General features: G+C 45.6%; 2 protein-coding genes across 14 annotated transcripts in view; one reads left to right on the forward strand and one right to left on the reverse strand.

Moving 5' to 3' along the window:
• Window positions 1–214: 214 nt before the first annotated feature.
• Window positions 215–7275, reverse strand: ALAS1 (5'-aminolevulinate synthase 1). The gene is made up of 10 exons (XM_074879459.1): window positions 6941–7275; window positions 6260–6466; window positions 5153–5308; window positions 4849–5071; window positions 4194–4378; window positions 3433–3612; window positions 3069–3233; window positions 1739–2007; window positions 1101–1263; window positions 215–500 (listed from the first exon to the last, which is right to left on the reverse strand). Exons 1-10 carry the CDS (start codon window positions 7140–7142, stop codon window positions 340–342), a joined length of 1911 nt encoding a protein of 636 aa, XP_074735560.1. The 5' UTR covers window positions 7143–7275; the 3' UTR covers window positions 215–339.
• A 215-nt stretch (window positions 7276–7490) lies between these two features.
• POC1A (POC1 centriolar protein A) overlaps window positions 7491–12810 on the forward strand; it is a 93528-nt gene continuing 88208 nt past the window's right edge. For 8 of the 13 annotated variants that reach the window (XM_074879468.1, XM_074879465.1, XM_074879472.1 and 5 more), the window contains exons 1-4: window positions 7491–8103; window positions 8486–8581; window positions 10336–10496; window positions 11749–11863. The gene's annotated coding sequence lies outside the window, so the exon portion shown is untranslated. Of the gene's footprint in view, window positions 8104–8485; window positions 8582–8623; window positions 8685–10335; window positions 10497–11057; window positions 11166–11748; window positions 11864–12810 lie in introns of those variants that run through there. The other 5 variants (XM_074879466.1, XM_074879463.1, XM_074879464.1 and 2 more) reach the window with 5 other exon arrangements.

Below are 12810 nucleotides of genomic sequence, written 5' to 3' on the forward strand. Positions count from 1 at the left end.
TGTACTATTATACCTGCATGTTTTCATAATAAACCCATCCCTTGTACTACAGGAAACACTGCTGAAGTTCTCTGGCATACACTCCTTAGAAGTCAGTAGTTCAGCTGAAGGGCATTAAGCTGCAGAGCACTGTTTATTGCACCAGATGCCCTTCCATGCACTGACACTTCAGTTTCACTTATGGAAGATAAGCAGTAAAACACACAACTGGGCATAGTGGCTCTAGAAATTTATTTTCAGAGCTTAGTGCTTTGACTATGATTAAAATACTTAAGCAATTTAAAAATGCTACTGACTGGGTAGTAGAAGTAGACAAGAACATGATTAACACCATTACTTTCATGCACTGACAGATACTAGTTTGCTCATGCCACTGAAGTAGGATCTTTCCCGTTCACTCATCACTTCAAAGTGTAGGGGTCTTCTACAGAAGTTGCATTCAGCTGATGAATGTGGTTTCAGCTCCAGACCAACATCCTTCCATGTAGTCAGCAGTTTTTCTGTTAGGAACAGGAAAGTTCATCAAGGTCAAGGCTTAAGACAGTGGAATGCTTTAGAGAAGCAGCAGAAGTGTCAGCACACCTATTCTCCTAGCAAGTGAGGAGGGATAATAGGAGTTCACTGTGACATAATTTACCTCTTGAGGGAGGTGACAGGGCTGCAGCTAAGCCTCAGGTATTCTCACGCTACCTCTCCTGACAGGATCAAGTAGCTACTTTCCCTAGACAGATCTGTGTTTAAGATGGGCTAACAGCTCAGCCAAGGAGAGCAGATTTCTTTGGACCACATGTAACAAATGAAGATTGGTTTGGACGGTGCATGAGCAGAGCCCCAGCAGAGGTGGCTGTGACAGAACTGGCTGGGTACAGGACTGCACTGGCCTTGCACACTCTATTCTAGGTCACAGTGCACAGGCCTTCCCTTGTTGTGCTCAAAGCAGGTTAAGCACAGAAGTATGCTCTATGTACACTGCAGAAGTGGAAAAAACACTGTCCAGTTAATGATATTTAAAACTTAAGTATTTCCTAGTCTCATATCTAGTATAAAGACTGCATGGACAACCCACTATTTTCATTGCACTGATGCAAGAATCCACTTACCAAGAAAATAGCTCATCATCTGAGGGGTGTGGTGAGGCGTAGGGGCAATACGTAGTAGCTCTTCTCCACGGGGAACTGTGGGGTAGTTGATTGCTTGGACGTAGATGCTGTGCTGGCTCATCAGCTTGTCACAGATCTCAGTATTTTTAGCAGCATCTGCAACCTAAAGTTCAAAGTTGTAAGTTACAAGATCAACCAAAACATGTGAAGCAGCAGGACTGTCAGCCCAACTTAGCTAGCCACAGGAATCAAACAGGACTAGTGCCTTGTGCCCCTGTAAGTAGCACATATATCAGAAAGAAGAGCTAAAAGCTTGTGCTGTAGAACCCTTTGGGCACAGGCACACCATTGCAGCCTAGGCAGGTAGTTGTTTATACCTCAACTCTTTACTAGCTTGTTACCAGTCTCTTTGCTTTCTGTGTATTGTCAGATTGTGGGTTTCATGCACTTTATCATTCTGCTTTACAACATCTATACCAGGCTGAGGTCAACTTAAGCCAGACTCCTAGCACATCACTGCTGAATACTAGGACAGGTTTGAACTTTGTGAATGTTAACCAATACCTGAAAGTGTAATGTTATCATGGACAGGAAAACAGGCACCACAGTCTTGTGTGAGCAGTATCCTAAGTACTCACCCTTATTGGAATGATGTGGCTGGGGCAGTGCACCACAGGAAGCCCTGCATCCATCAGCATCTGTCTCAGAAGCTTCACATTGCGTTGGTGCTGGCGCCTCAGAACTTGCCCCTCCGCGCTCTTCAGCGTTCGGACGGATTCTAGGGCACCAGCTAAGAGCATGGGTGGCAGGGACGTGGTGAAAATAAAGCCAGCAGCGTACGAGCGAACCGTGTCTATCAGAGAACTTGTACTGGAGATGTAGCCTCCTACACAACCAAATGCTTTGCCTAAGGAAAAAGAGAAGGTAAGTAAGCTTATTTCTTCCATCCATTAGAATGGCTTGAAGTATTATAGCCCTTCACTTGGAGGGATGAGGTATTCTGACTACATACTTAATATAGTCATGGCAGGCAACAATTCTAGCCCCTCTCTGCTAGTCTTGTATTTACTCAGCACACGTTACAGCTTTGTTTTTAAACCAATCCTGGTAACATAGATCTAGTTATTACATAGCAAGGACAGTTCAAGACTCTCAAATGCTCAAGTTCTGATTTTGGAGAAGACCTTATAAGCCAAATCATCAAGCACAGACTTCAATAGTGACCCTAAGTCTCCCAGCAGATTTAAAATAATCTGTTTCAGAGATGCTAGAAATAGCCTATGCTCCTAAGGAGCACACAAGGTTGTTACTGTGATTATGTGGCTGATATCAGCCCCCCTTTCCAAATGTTCAGCTACCCAAACAGCACCACAGGTAGAACTAGGGTGTCTGGTGAATGTTTCTGTTTGTTAGGCTGTAACCCAAATTCAAAGTCATGAACTTTCCTAGTAAATTGTATTCATGTTCTGGAAGCTGTTGGTCAAACAACTTTGCAATTTGCAGCAGTAAACTTACTCCTAAGCCTGCATTCTACTCAAATAATAGCAGTTGCTTCAGTTCTTGCCAAATCTCTTTACATAACCCCCCATCTCAGGTTTCTAGATTAGGAATGCTATTTCACATAAAAGAACTAAGTACTACTAAATATAGAGTACTACCCTACTAGCATTCTCACCTGAATTTATTCTTGAGTTGTGTAATATGTCACTGGAGGACTTTTTGCTAGCTTGTTTAAAGAAAAAAAACAATGCTACCTTAAACTAATTTGTAAGGCAGTGTAAGTAGCTTAACACAAGCTTTTCAAACTGTGGGGCATACTTAAATTCACTGGGCTTTTTGGAAAATCCTAGCCCCCAACAGCCCTTAGCAAGTTCATTTGAATATACAGATGCTGAGTTAACCCACTTCATGTGGCTGCTCAGAAGCTTTGCTGCCTTAACTTCTGTAGAAGTGCCAGGCCATGCATACCAAGTGTTCCAGAGATGATGTCCATCTTGTGCATGATTCCATCCCGGTCTCCTATACCGCCACCTTGAGCTCCGTACAGCCCCACAGCATGCACTTCATCCACAAAAGTGATTGCCCCATGCTCGTGGGCCACGTCACACAGCTCTTCCAGAGGGCAGACTGCACCTAGGAACCAACACTGTGACTGGCAGCTTTGGATTCCCTGTACTCAGCTTGGATAAATATTAGAAGTACCCCCAAACACCAGGTATTTCAGAAGACTATTTCATATAAACCCTTATAGCAGTGTACATATTCAGATCTAAAATACAGACAATTTGAACACTAACTGCACTGAAGAGAGAAGGGTCTGATGTCAACTTACCATCCATTGAGTGAACAGTTTCAAATGCAACAATTTTAGGGGTAGATGGATCAGACTTCTCCAATAGTTCTCGAAGATGGTTGACATCATTATGGCGAAATATGTGTTTTGGCACCCTGCTGTTACGGATCCCCTGGATCATAGAGGCATGGTTTCCAGAATCAGAGTAGATCTCACAGCCTGAGGAAACAGCCCGGTCACACTTTAAGTACAGAAAGCATTAACTGATTCCCAGCATTGCTTTATGTATGGGAAGTATTCAGGCAGCAAGGGTAGCATGTCCTAGAAAGTAATGCTCTTGATCAAAAGATCATGAAGCAAGAATATTTAAGGCTTATTTTAGGTGTTTAAACTAACACAAACTTGAGTTTAAGGAAACACAGAAGGGTTTTTCCAAGTCCTTAATATTTTTATCTAACTCCACTAACTTCTGAAGTTAGAGAGAAAGAAGTTCACACCCACAGGTAAGTGGACACTAAATTCTTCTGCCTCATTTTCAGGTGGAATTTAAATGCAGGAGCAGAAGACTGTGCTTTTTGTTTAATTCTTTCTACAGTTTCTAGCTCCTAGATCTCAGTAGGCTACTACTATGATTTGCATGAGGGGAACATAATTTGAGTATGGCATTAAAAACAACCATACTTTGTTGATTGAGTAGGATGAATCCTCACTTTGGGTAGCCATTTGTAAAATGTACTCCCAACTACTTAGGGCATGGTTGTGGTTTTGTGGTAAATAGGGGATGCAGTCTGAGATCTTACCTGGCAGCATTTTAGCTAGAGTGAAGAGAGTGGAGTCATTGGCTACAAAGCAAGATGAGAACAACAGTGCTGCATCTTTCCCATGAAGATCAGCTAGTTCTTTTTCCAAATCAACATGAAATTTACTTGTTCCCGAAATATTTCTTGTGCCTCCTGCTCCAGCACCATGTTGTTTCAGTGTATCTCTGCAGAGGGACCAAAAAGAGGCATTAGAGTTACTGCACGACATAGATTAATAAAGGATCATGGCTGAAAACATTCTAGTACATAATTGGTGTTTTTCTAAAAAGGAACTGACTGCAGAAAGCAGCTGTTAAGCTTAAGGTCTTTAAGCAACCTGCACAACTCAGGAATCTGATAAGCTAAGAAATCAGTTACCAAGTACAGCTGCAATATACCATCCAGTTTATCTGGTAACATTTGGGGGCTTCTAAGGAAAATCCAAGGAGCAGGGTTAGTGACTGACAGGTATACTGGAGCTATATACCAAGTTACCTCCCCCAGCTCAAAAGAAAGGTGTAAGCTTAATTATATACCAAGAATAATATCAGAAGCAGCTTCTGTAGCATAGGTCAGAAATCAATTCTTCAGAAGCCTTCCCACAAAAGCTTCTGCAGGGCACTACAGCTTGAAACTGCCTCTTAAGAATACTCACATAACTGCTCCACACACACGAGGGTGACGACTCATCCCCAGGTAATCATTGCTGCACCAGACAGACACCTCCTTCTTGGTGATCAGAGAATCAGTATAGTCATCTGCCATGGGAAAGATTTGTGCCTTTCGGTTCACTGTTTTGAATACTCGGTAGGTGTGATCCTTCTTCTTTTCATCTATCTTTTTCTCAAAGAACTGATCATACTGAAAGGTGGATACAGCTGAAATAAGACAGAGACTTAAGCACACACGAAATAATCACAAGAGACCAGGCCTGTGGGGGTTCTGCCAGACAATCTTACATTTTGGCAAATTATCCTGAAGCAGATGAGAGACACTTTCCGGCCTTTGCTTCAGCATAATATCCTTAAACTTCCTGAGCAAGCCACTCTGCTCTTCTCCCTCAGTCTCAATGTTCCTCACTGTGGAAGTAGTTGGTATTTTGGCAAATTCTGTACCTACAGACATTGTAATAAATTCTAGTGAGCTTAATCAGTTTGAAACAAAATGAAGGTAAGCAAACATTTTAAGTAACTAACTCTTTATTTGTTAGGAAGCATGTGCCTAAATCCACATGTCCCTGTTAGGGTCAGGCATTTTATTTGCTTGCAATTTTGCATTGTACAAGACAAAGGGAAAGCCTTTCCTAATCAATGACAATACAACATGTAATTTCCTTATAACATATTTGGTTCATCGTGACTCAGAAAGCCACTCTATACAGCTACAGCATTTATCTGAAAGAGTTGGTACACACCTAACTGAAGGCAGAATTCTGGTCAGCTGCTTCCTTTTCATTCCTAGTATTTTGTTCAGTTAGCACAGATTTTTTTAAAACTATGCCACAGAAAACAAACAGAAAAGTAAAATAAACTTCCTGAGACAGACAGCAAGGCTTTACTGATATTGGTGAGAAGTTCCTTCCTTTGAAGGACAGCCCTTCCGCATCAGGATTGCGAGCCAGCCAACACCCTTTAGTTCCATAAAAAGTTTGTTTGCTTTCCAGCGTGGATTTGTGCTGGTACTTGCCTAGTGCCTCAACCCAGTTTCCCCCATCTCTGGATATACCACCTTTATCTATACCAGCACCCCAGTAAAGCTCTCTTCAGTCATAAGCATCTCCTTTGGGCACAACTGTAACAGCTGGATTCACATATTTAGAGCCAGCATTATCAAAATAGAGCATACAGTATTCCCACACCAAAATCACCCAGGGGAAACACTGCACCATGCTGCAGGTACTACATTAACACCTGTGTTCTCCAACAGCTTTTTAGTGCTATCTCCCATAATCCTACCTGCAGGATTTAACCATTTAAGTAGTGACTGTTAGACTTGGCACACTCTAGAGCAAAGTCAGGCATCAGAAGCTCTTGGAAGGCACCAACATCAGCACACAGAACACGTACCTTTCCTGTCCGCCTGCATTTCCTGCACATCCTCTTGGAGTTCTAGGCTGGCTTTGCAGAAAACATTACTGTTCTCGTGATTCATCTGAGCTGCCAGGAACGGGCATTTGGTAGCAGAGCTCTGGCTAGCACCGGCAGGTGGGTGGCCAGTAGGTGGCTGGGTTCCATCTGCATTCGGCTGGGCCACCTCTTTGGCATTTTTGGCCTCTGAGGTGGGGGCAGAGAAGGGAAAGCACTTCAGCTTCATCATTTTAATACACTGACTTAAGCTTTTCTGTCCATTACCTTTGCAATTAATTTGGCACAAACCATTCAGAGCCATTTACCTGAGCGATCCCAGCTCTGTGACCCAGGATCACGGATCCCCAACCAGACCTTACTGCAGAACATCCTAACAGATACAGAACATCTCCGGTTTATGCCCATGCTTAGTTACCACAGACATTTAAAGGATTAAGCAACCTTTACCTCGAAGCTGCCCATTCCAGAAGCTTCCTTCTATGACATGCGAGGTTTTGTTTTGTTTTTTTTTTTTTTCCCTTAAGGGCGACTCGGTCTGTCCCCAGGAAAGCTCCTCGCTACAGCTACCGTGGCCCAGCCCGGTGCCCCGCCGCCCCCCCGCGGGGAGTGCTGGCTCCCGACCGCAGCCCAGGGCCGCTGCTCCCCTCCGGCCGTACTCACCGCGGCGGGCGGTGGGGGTCTCCTCCTCCGCCTGCTGCCCGCGGGCGGCGGTCGTGGCCAGGGCACGGGCGGCGGCTGGGGGGGCCGCCTCCATCATCCGGGGGCAGTGCTGGGCATAGAGGAGCAGGGAGGGCCCGGCCTTCTGCAGGAAGGCCTGCGAGACGCGGGCCAGGAACGGGCAGCGTCGCACCACCGCTTCCATCTTCGCCGCCTGACGGGATACCGGGCCTGACACCAGCGACCGCCGTTAACCACCGGGAAGGGACCGTAACGCCCGCCCAGCTACCGTACCCCGGCCCGCTCCGCTCCGCCGCTGCCTATATAGCCCCGCCACCCAGCGCGCAGGCGCGGTGCGGCCGCCACACTGCGCAGGCGCTGCCCGGACCGTGAGGGGCCGGGGGCGGCTCCCGCGGGAGGGTTGTGAGGGGCTGGGGGCGGCTTCGGGCGGCGGCTGCGGGCATGGAGGCGCTTTAGGGCGGCTCCCGGGGCGCCGTGAGGGGGTGGAGGCACTCGGAGGGGGCTGCGTGGCTCCCGGGGCGTCGTGAGGGCACGGAGGGGGCCCGAATAGCTGCCGGGGGGGTGTGTGAGGGGACAGAGCGAGGCAGCCGGCCCCGGGGGGCTGTGAGGGGACGGCCCGCAAGGGGAGCGCGGCCCACACGGGAAGAAGAGGTGGGTGGCTGTCCTGCTCTGGGTTTCCCCCCAGCCCTAGGCTGTGCAGCGCTTGTTTCCCAGAAGTATTGGAGTCTTTTACCCGCAGGACGGGAGATTTGGGGGCCCCTGTCGTGCCTGTCCATTGGGAAACGCGAGCTCTGAGTCAGCTGCGTGGGGAAACCCAGCGCTGCTCAGACACATCTCATGTATTTTCCTCCTAAATACACACCTCTGACTCCCGGCAGAGTCCTTGCGCACGGGCTCGGAAAGCAGCAGGTAGTCTCGCTGGTGGTGGTGGGATCCTGAACCCTTCTCACCTGGCCTACAGCTGGTATGAATCTGTTTCTCTGATGGTGATGCTCAGACTCTGTTTTTGAAGCATGGCACCGTTGCCCAGGTTTTGAAGATAAATAAGACTTCTGTGAGAACAACAGCAGCAAGTAAAATTGAATCCTGCATCCTCTGATGTGCAACGGACGTTAAAGTTTATCTGTTTAAAAGAATGTTTACAGGTGGGTAATGGTAAAAGGAGCTCTCTGTATATATCTGGCCATCTGAGCTGCAGTTGTACCAATTCCTGTAAGCTTACACTCAATGCTGAAGTGTGGAAAGAATGGGGAAGAAAGATGACGATGCGTTTTTTTCCCATCTTGTGAAACAATGATTTCACGGAAGACAGGATTCGGGCAGAGTACTGCCTCTCTCAGCCTCATGTCCCTCAGCCAGCTAAAAGCTGCCTTGGACATTTTGAGGCAAGAGTGGTTTTTGTACCAAGTGCAGAGTTTTGAGGAGGGATCATTTAAAGCTCGCTGTGACTTGACTGGTATCTCACGTGTTGTCACGTTGTGTAGTTACTAGAAGGTCAGTATTTACATGTTGCAAATTAATCTTTAGATAACTCCTCTGTCGGAGGGCACAGGGAAGACCAGCAGGATATTTGCCTGACCCCTCTTCATCACTGACTCACTTTGAGGATGCTGGCTGCGGCAGGTAAACTTTGTGATCTGAGTAAGTAGATCAAGAGGAAAGCAACCTTAAACCATAGTCGAATGGCAAACTCGCTGTCAACTCCAGCATGCTACTAAGCTCTGAGGTAGGAAAGGGGAGAGGGTTCTGCCCTCACGTACTCCTCATGGGGCCCTGAAAAAATTAGGGCTTTACAAGGCAGAGGCATGGGATTTGGGTTTTAGTAGGGCTAGATGTTTTTTAAAACACAGTTTACTTCTTGCTTATTCAGAATTTAAGACAACATTGTTTAATAAGTCTTGAAGATTAGATCTTAAACAATTCAATTCATTATTCCAGCAATGTAATGCAGAAGTTACCATTAAGAAACAGCCTTTCATCAGTGGATATTGTTAAACTAGGCATCTGCTAGTTTTAATTTGTTCTGTAAATAAATGATTAAGCTAATGCTATGGTATTTGACCCAAGCCTGTATAGCAGTTATGATAGCAAGAGTCTTGGTCATTTGGTAACACCAGTACAGTGCTTCAAATTATTAGTTTGCTCATGAAAATTGCTCTTTTTTCACAACTGGCTTTCAATTAGTGTTGCATGCCTCAAATATTTACATTTTGCAAAATATAATAGTTAATTAGCACTTGAAGTTTAAAGATACTTGATCTGTGTTTCAGATCACTGCTGTCTCTATTCCCCTGACTGTCAACATTTGACTCCCTACCCTGAAGCATTTATCGCATCAGTTACTTTAAAAGTGAGGAAATGTCACCACATTCTACCATGTAGATACCTGACAGGTGTCCTTAGGTCACAGAGTTAATGTGTCTGAACCTGAGGGATCATTCCAGTGCTTCTTACATTAATTTCAGTTTTAACAACAGAAATCAAGTCCCGTATGCTTGATTTATAGTATGTCGATAGTATTTTTCCTTCTTCTATTCTTTCCTTATTAATTGACCATGGTACTTAAGAGGGACAGAGAGAATACATGTTTTGTTGTAAGAGGCACCAGAGAAAGGTGTTGTGCAAATATGCTGGCAGAGTACTGCAACAGGCTGCAGAGCTCTTCCGTGTAGACACCTGCCACAGCAGGTTCAATCCCACAAAAATCTGATAATCCTTATTTATCCTGATAATCTTAACAGCAGCATCTTACCATGTTGCAAGGTTGAGGGATGAAGTACGTTAGTCTGCTCTGTTGCTGGAATTTAGAAATGTGCTTTTGTATTCAAAAGTGCACGTGAAGCCTGAAGCTGGAGGAGCATCTGTTTTTTACACAAACATCACTCAAGGTTGGCAGCAGAGACGCAGAGACCTTGGCTGCGATACTGAGATCTCCAAGTGGAGCAGAACTCTTGGCTTTCCTGTCAGACTCCCCTACAATCTGTGCTATTAATCAGACACTGCAATAACACTTCTTTAGAGCTTGATATTGGTGAATTTGTTTAACCTTGTACATGACAAGGATTGCGCAGAGCTAAATACCAATGGAATGACATTAACTTGACCCTCACCTTGGAGAGAAACGTGTCCTTGTCAGTGCACAGAGATGGCCGTGAGCTCTGGGACCAACAGAGCAGGGAAAAGTCAGGGGTAAAGGGTGTGTTGTCAACTGCTCTGCCAGTTTCCTCTCTTTGGAAATATTGCCAGAGCTTACATGTTGAAGGTGAAGTAAATACTAATAAAGCTGCCATTAATTAAAATTTATTAGGGCTTTGGTGGATTAATTAAATGGTATTTAAAGATGTTAATTGTGGTGATGTATTAACGTCATCCTACAGGGCTCAGGAGAAACTAGCATGAAGTGTCACGCAAATGCTCTTTGCCATGCTCCAGGAGAACTTCAGACTGTGACAAGTACCTTAGCAGCCAACGGGGCAACGGGGAGCCCATCCTGAGAGAGAAAGCAGGCTCACACAGCCTGGCTGGAGAGAGACGGCAGGTACGGTGGGCAGGGGAGAAGCAATGGCTGCCTGTGAATATGTAAAGGGCAGAGTAGCATGTAATAAAGAAGGAAAATGGTTTAAGCTGAGGGCATAGCATTGGTGTGAGAACAAATTTATTCATCTGGCCTTAACAAAGGTTCGGCTGGAAGGTGGGTAGTTCCCAGCTGTAACTGTGTTTTGGAGCAGTCTTTGGAGCTGGTACCTGGGTGCTGGGTACCAAATGGATTCAGCAGAGGAAGCTTGCTCTGCCTGAGAGGCCCATGTGATGCAGTGGTAGGGGGAGGGAAGGGAAGACTCAGCTGCCCTGAGAGCCTCTGCTGATTTTAGTTTTCTAAAGCCCATTCCATTCTGATGATTTGTCCATTTCTTTACTAATAAGTTGCAAGGGGGGGGGAGGTAAATTCCAGCAATTTGGGAGTGGATGGGAAGCCATAGAAAGTGCGTCCCCTATAGAAATTGAAATGGGGAAAAAAAAATCCCCTGTCACAGCATAAAGGTGATTTCTGCAGATGTCTGTGAAGAGTTGCGGCCGAAGATGGTCTCTTTCCATGTTACAGGTTTACCATATAGGCTCAGGTGTAAGCTACCTTCAATACTTCCCTCCCATTCTCCTTCCCTCAAGCCTGTTTTGCCCAATATTCCTGGAAACAGAACTTGATTCACAGGTTTGTAGCCTTCATTCAGCCTCACATCTGTCAGCAGTTAGCTCCTTCCATGGAATTTTAATTAATGGTATGCTTTTAAGAGAACATTTAGATACTTCAGCAGAAAAGCAAGAGTCAAAGCTCCTCTGCACTCAGCCTGTCCAAATAAAAGTATATCACTGTACCATTAGCAACATTTAATCCCTTTTGCCCACTTCAGAAGTCAGAGCTGCACATATTCCTAATTTTTTCCCACCCAGTCAGTGTCACGAGAGGGCAAGTCAGAAAAACAATTCCCCCTCCCCACACACAAGCCACTGTTTATATTGAGATCTAAATTTTCCAAGGGAGTGGATGTGATCCTGACATCTGGATTTAATCCAGACTCAGATTCCAGGCTTAGATCTGAGAACTTCCACCTCTGGTCCTGAGACTGGCAGTTGTTAGAGAGAACTTAGTTTACCTTTTAAGGCAAAATTCGAGGGTTGTGATAGTAGCAGCATAGTGAAAATTCTTCCCATGCTGAATTTCTTTAGCAGATTTTCCTCATTTGGATCCAGTGTCTTCTTTACATGACAGAACAGGAAATCTCATTTCTTTATAGGACCCCCTAATCGATAGAGAATTCGACCAAGCTGGAGGAGCTGCTGAACGCTGAGGCACGTGCGACCTGTTGCAGAGTGACTGAGCGGCACCCCTGTTTCACAGACACAGGCCAGGCAAGCTTCTTACCCCATCTCATACAAACAAGCACCGAGTTGTTTTTCTCCCCAGTGTAAAGGATATCTAAAATTCATGAACTGCTGGTGGGCCCTCACAAGGGTGTGGGGTCAGGACACTTTTGCCTGTCTGCCAGGCCCCAGGTGCTGCCCACTGATGCAGAGGTGTTTGGTCTCTTGGCAAAGTCCCATTACAGGGGCATGACTCAGGCTCAGTCGGGACAGCAGAAGCTGTTGCCGCCCTCACAGAGGGTACCCTGCCCTTCTGCTGAAGGGCACCACTCCCACACTGGGACTGCTGCGGTCGGTAGCCCATCTGATTAACACATCCAGCAGTGGTTTATCTTAATTCCAGAATATCTCCCTGACATCCCTCCAGTTGCTTCTGATGTGGAAAATCATGCAATAGTCTTTTTTTCATCTTGCATCCTGGGGTTTGTCTTGCTTTGTGCAGCACATGGCAGGAAATGATACAGGAATCCTTCCAGCTACTGTGAGCTTTGCCACACTTGCAATGATTTGCATTCCCACCCCTTGTTTGCTCCTCTTTCACACAGTTTTCCTCCTTCTTTTAGAAAGAACCAGTAGACTCCAACCAGTATATTTTTAGTTAGGATTATTGCTGGGCTTCAACCTGTCATTTTTCTTGCATATCTCAGCCCTCATTTCTCCTCATTAGCTACTCAGGCAGAGATACCACCTTCTACATCCAGTTTAGGAGCTTGAACTCTCTACGTAGTCAGCAGAGAGCAGAAGTACCTTAGAAAAAGTGACTCTGAATGCTTCCTGTATGAAGGTGTGAGAGGGTGGGGAAAGGACTTAGCTCTGAAGTCAGAGCTCTCTATCACTTTCTGTAACTGGAGTTTCCAGAAAGGAATTAAGTAGATAGTCTGCTCCTCTCTACATAGGAAGGACAGCTGATAGAGAAGGAAGTGGGTGTCTCTTCT

This window comes from Strix uralensis, chromosome 10, assembly GCF_047716275.1.
Source record: "Strix uralensis isolate ZFMK-TIS-50842 chromosome 10, bStrUra1, whole genome shotgun sequence".
NCBI lineage: Eukaryota > Metazoa > Chordata > Aves > Strigiformes > Strigidae > Strix > Strix uralensis.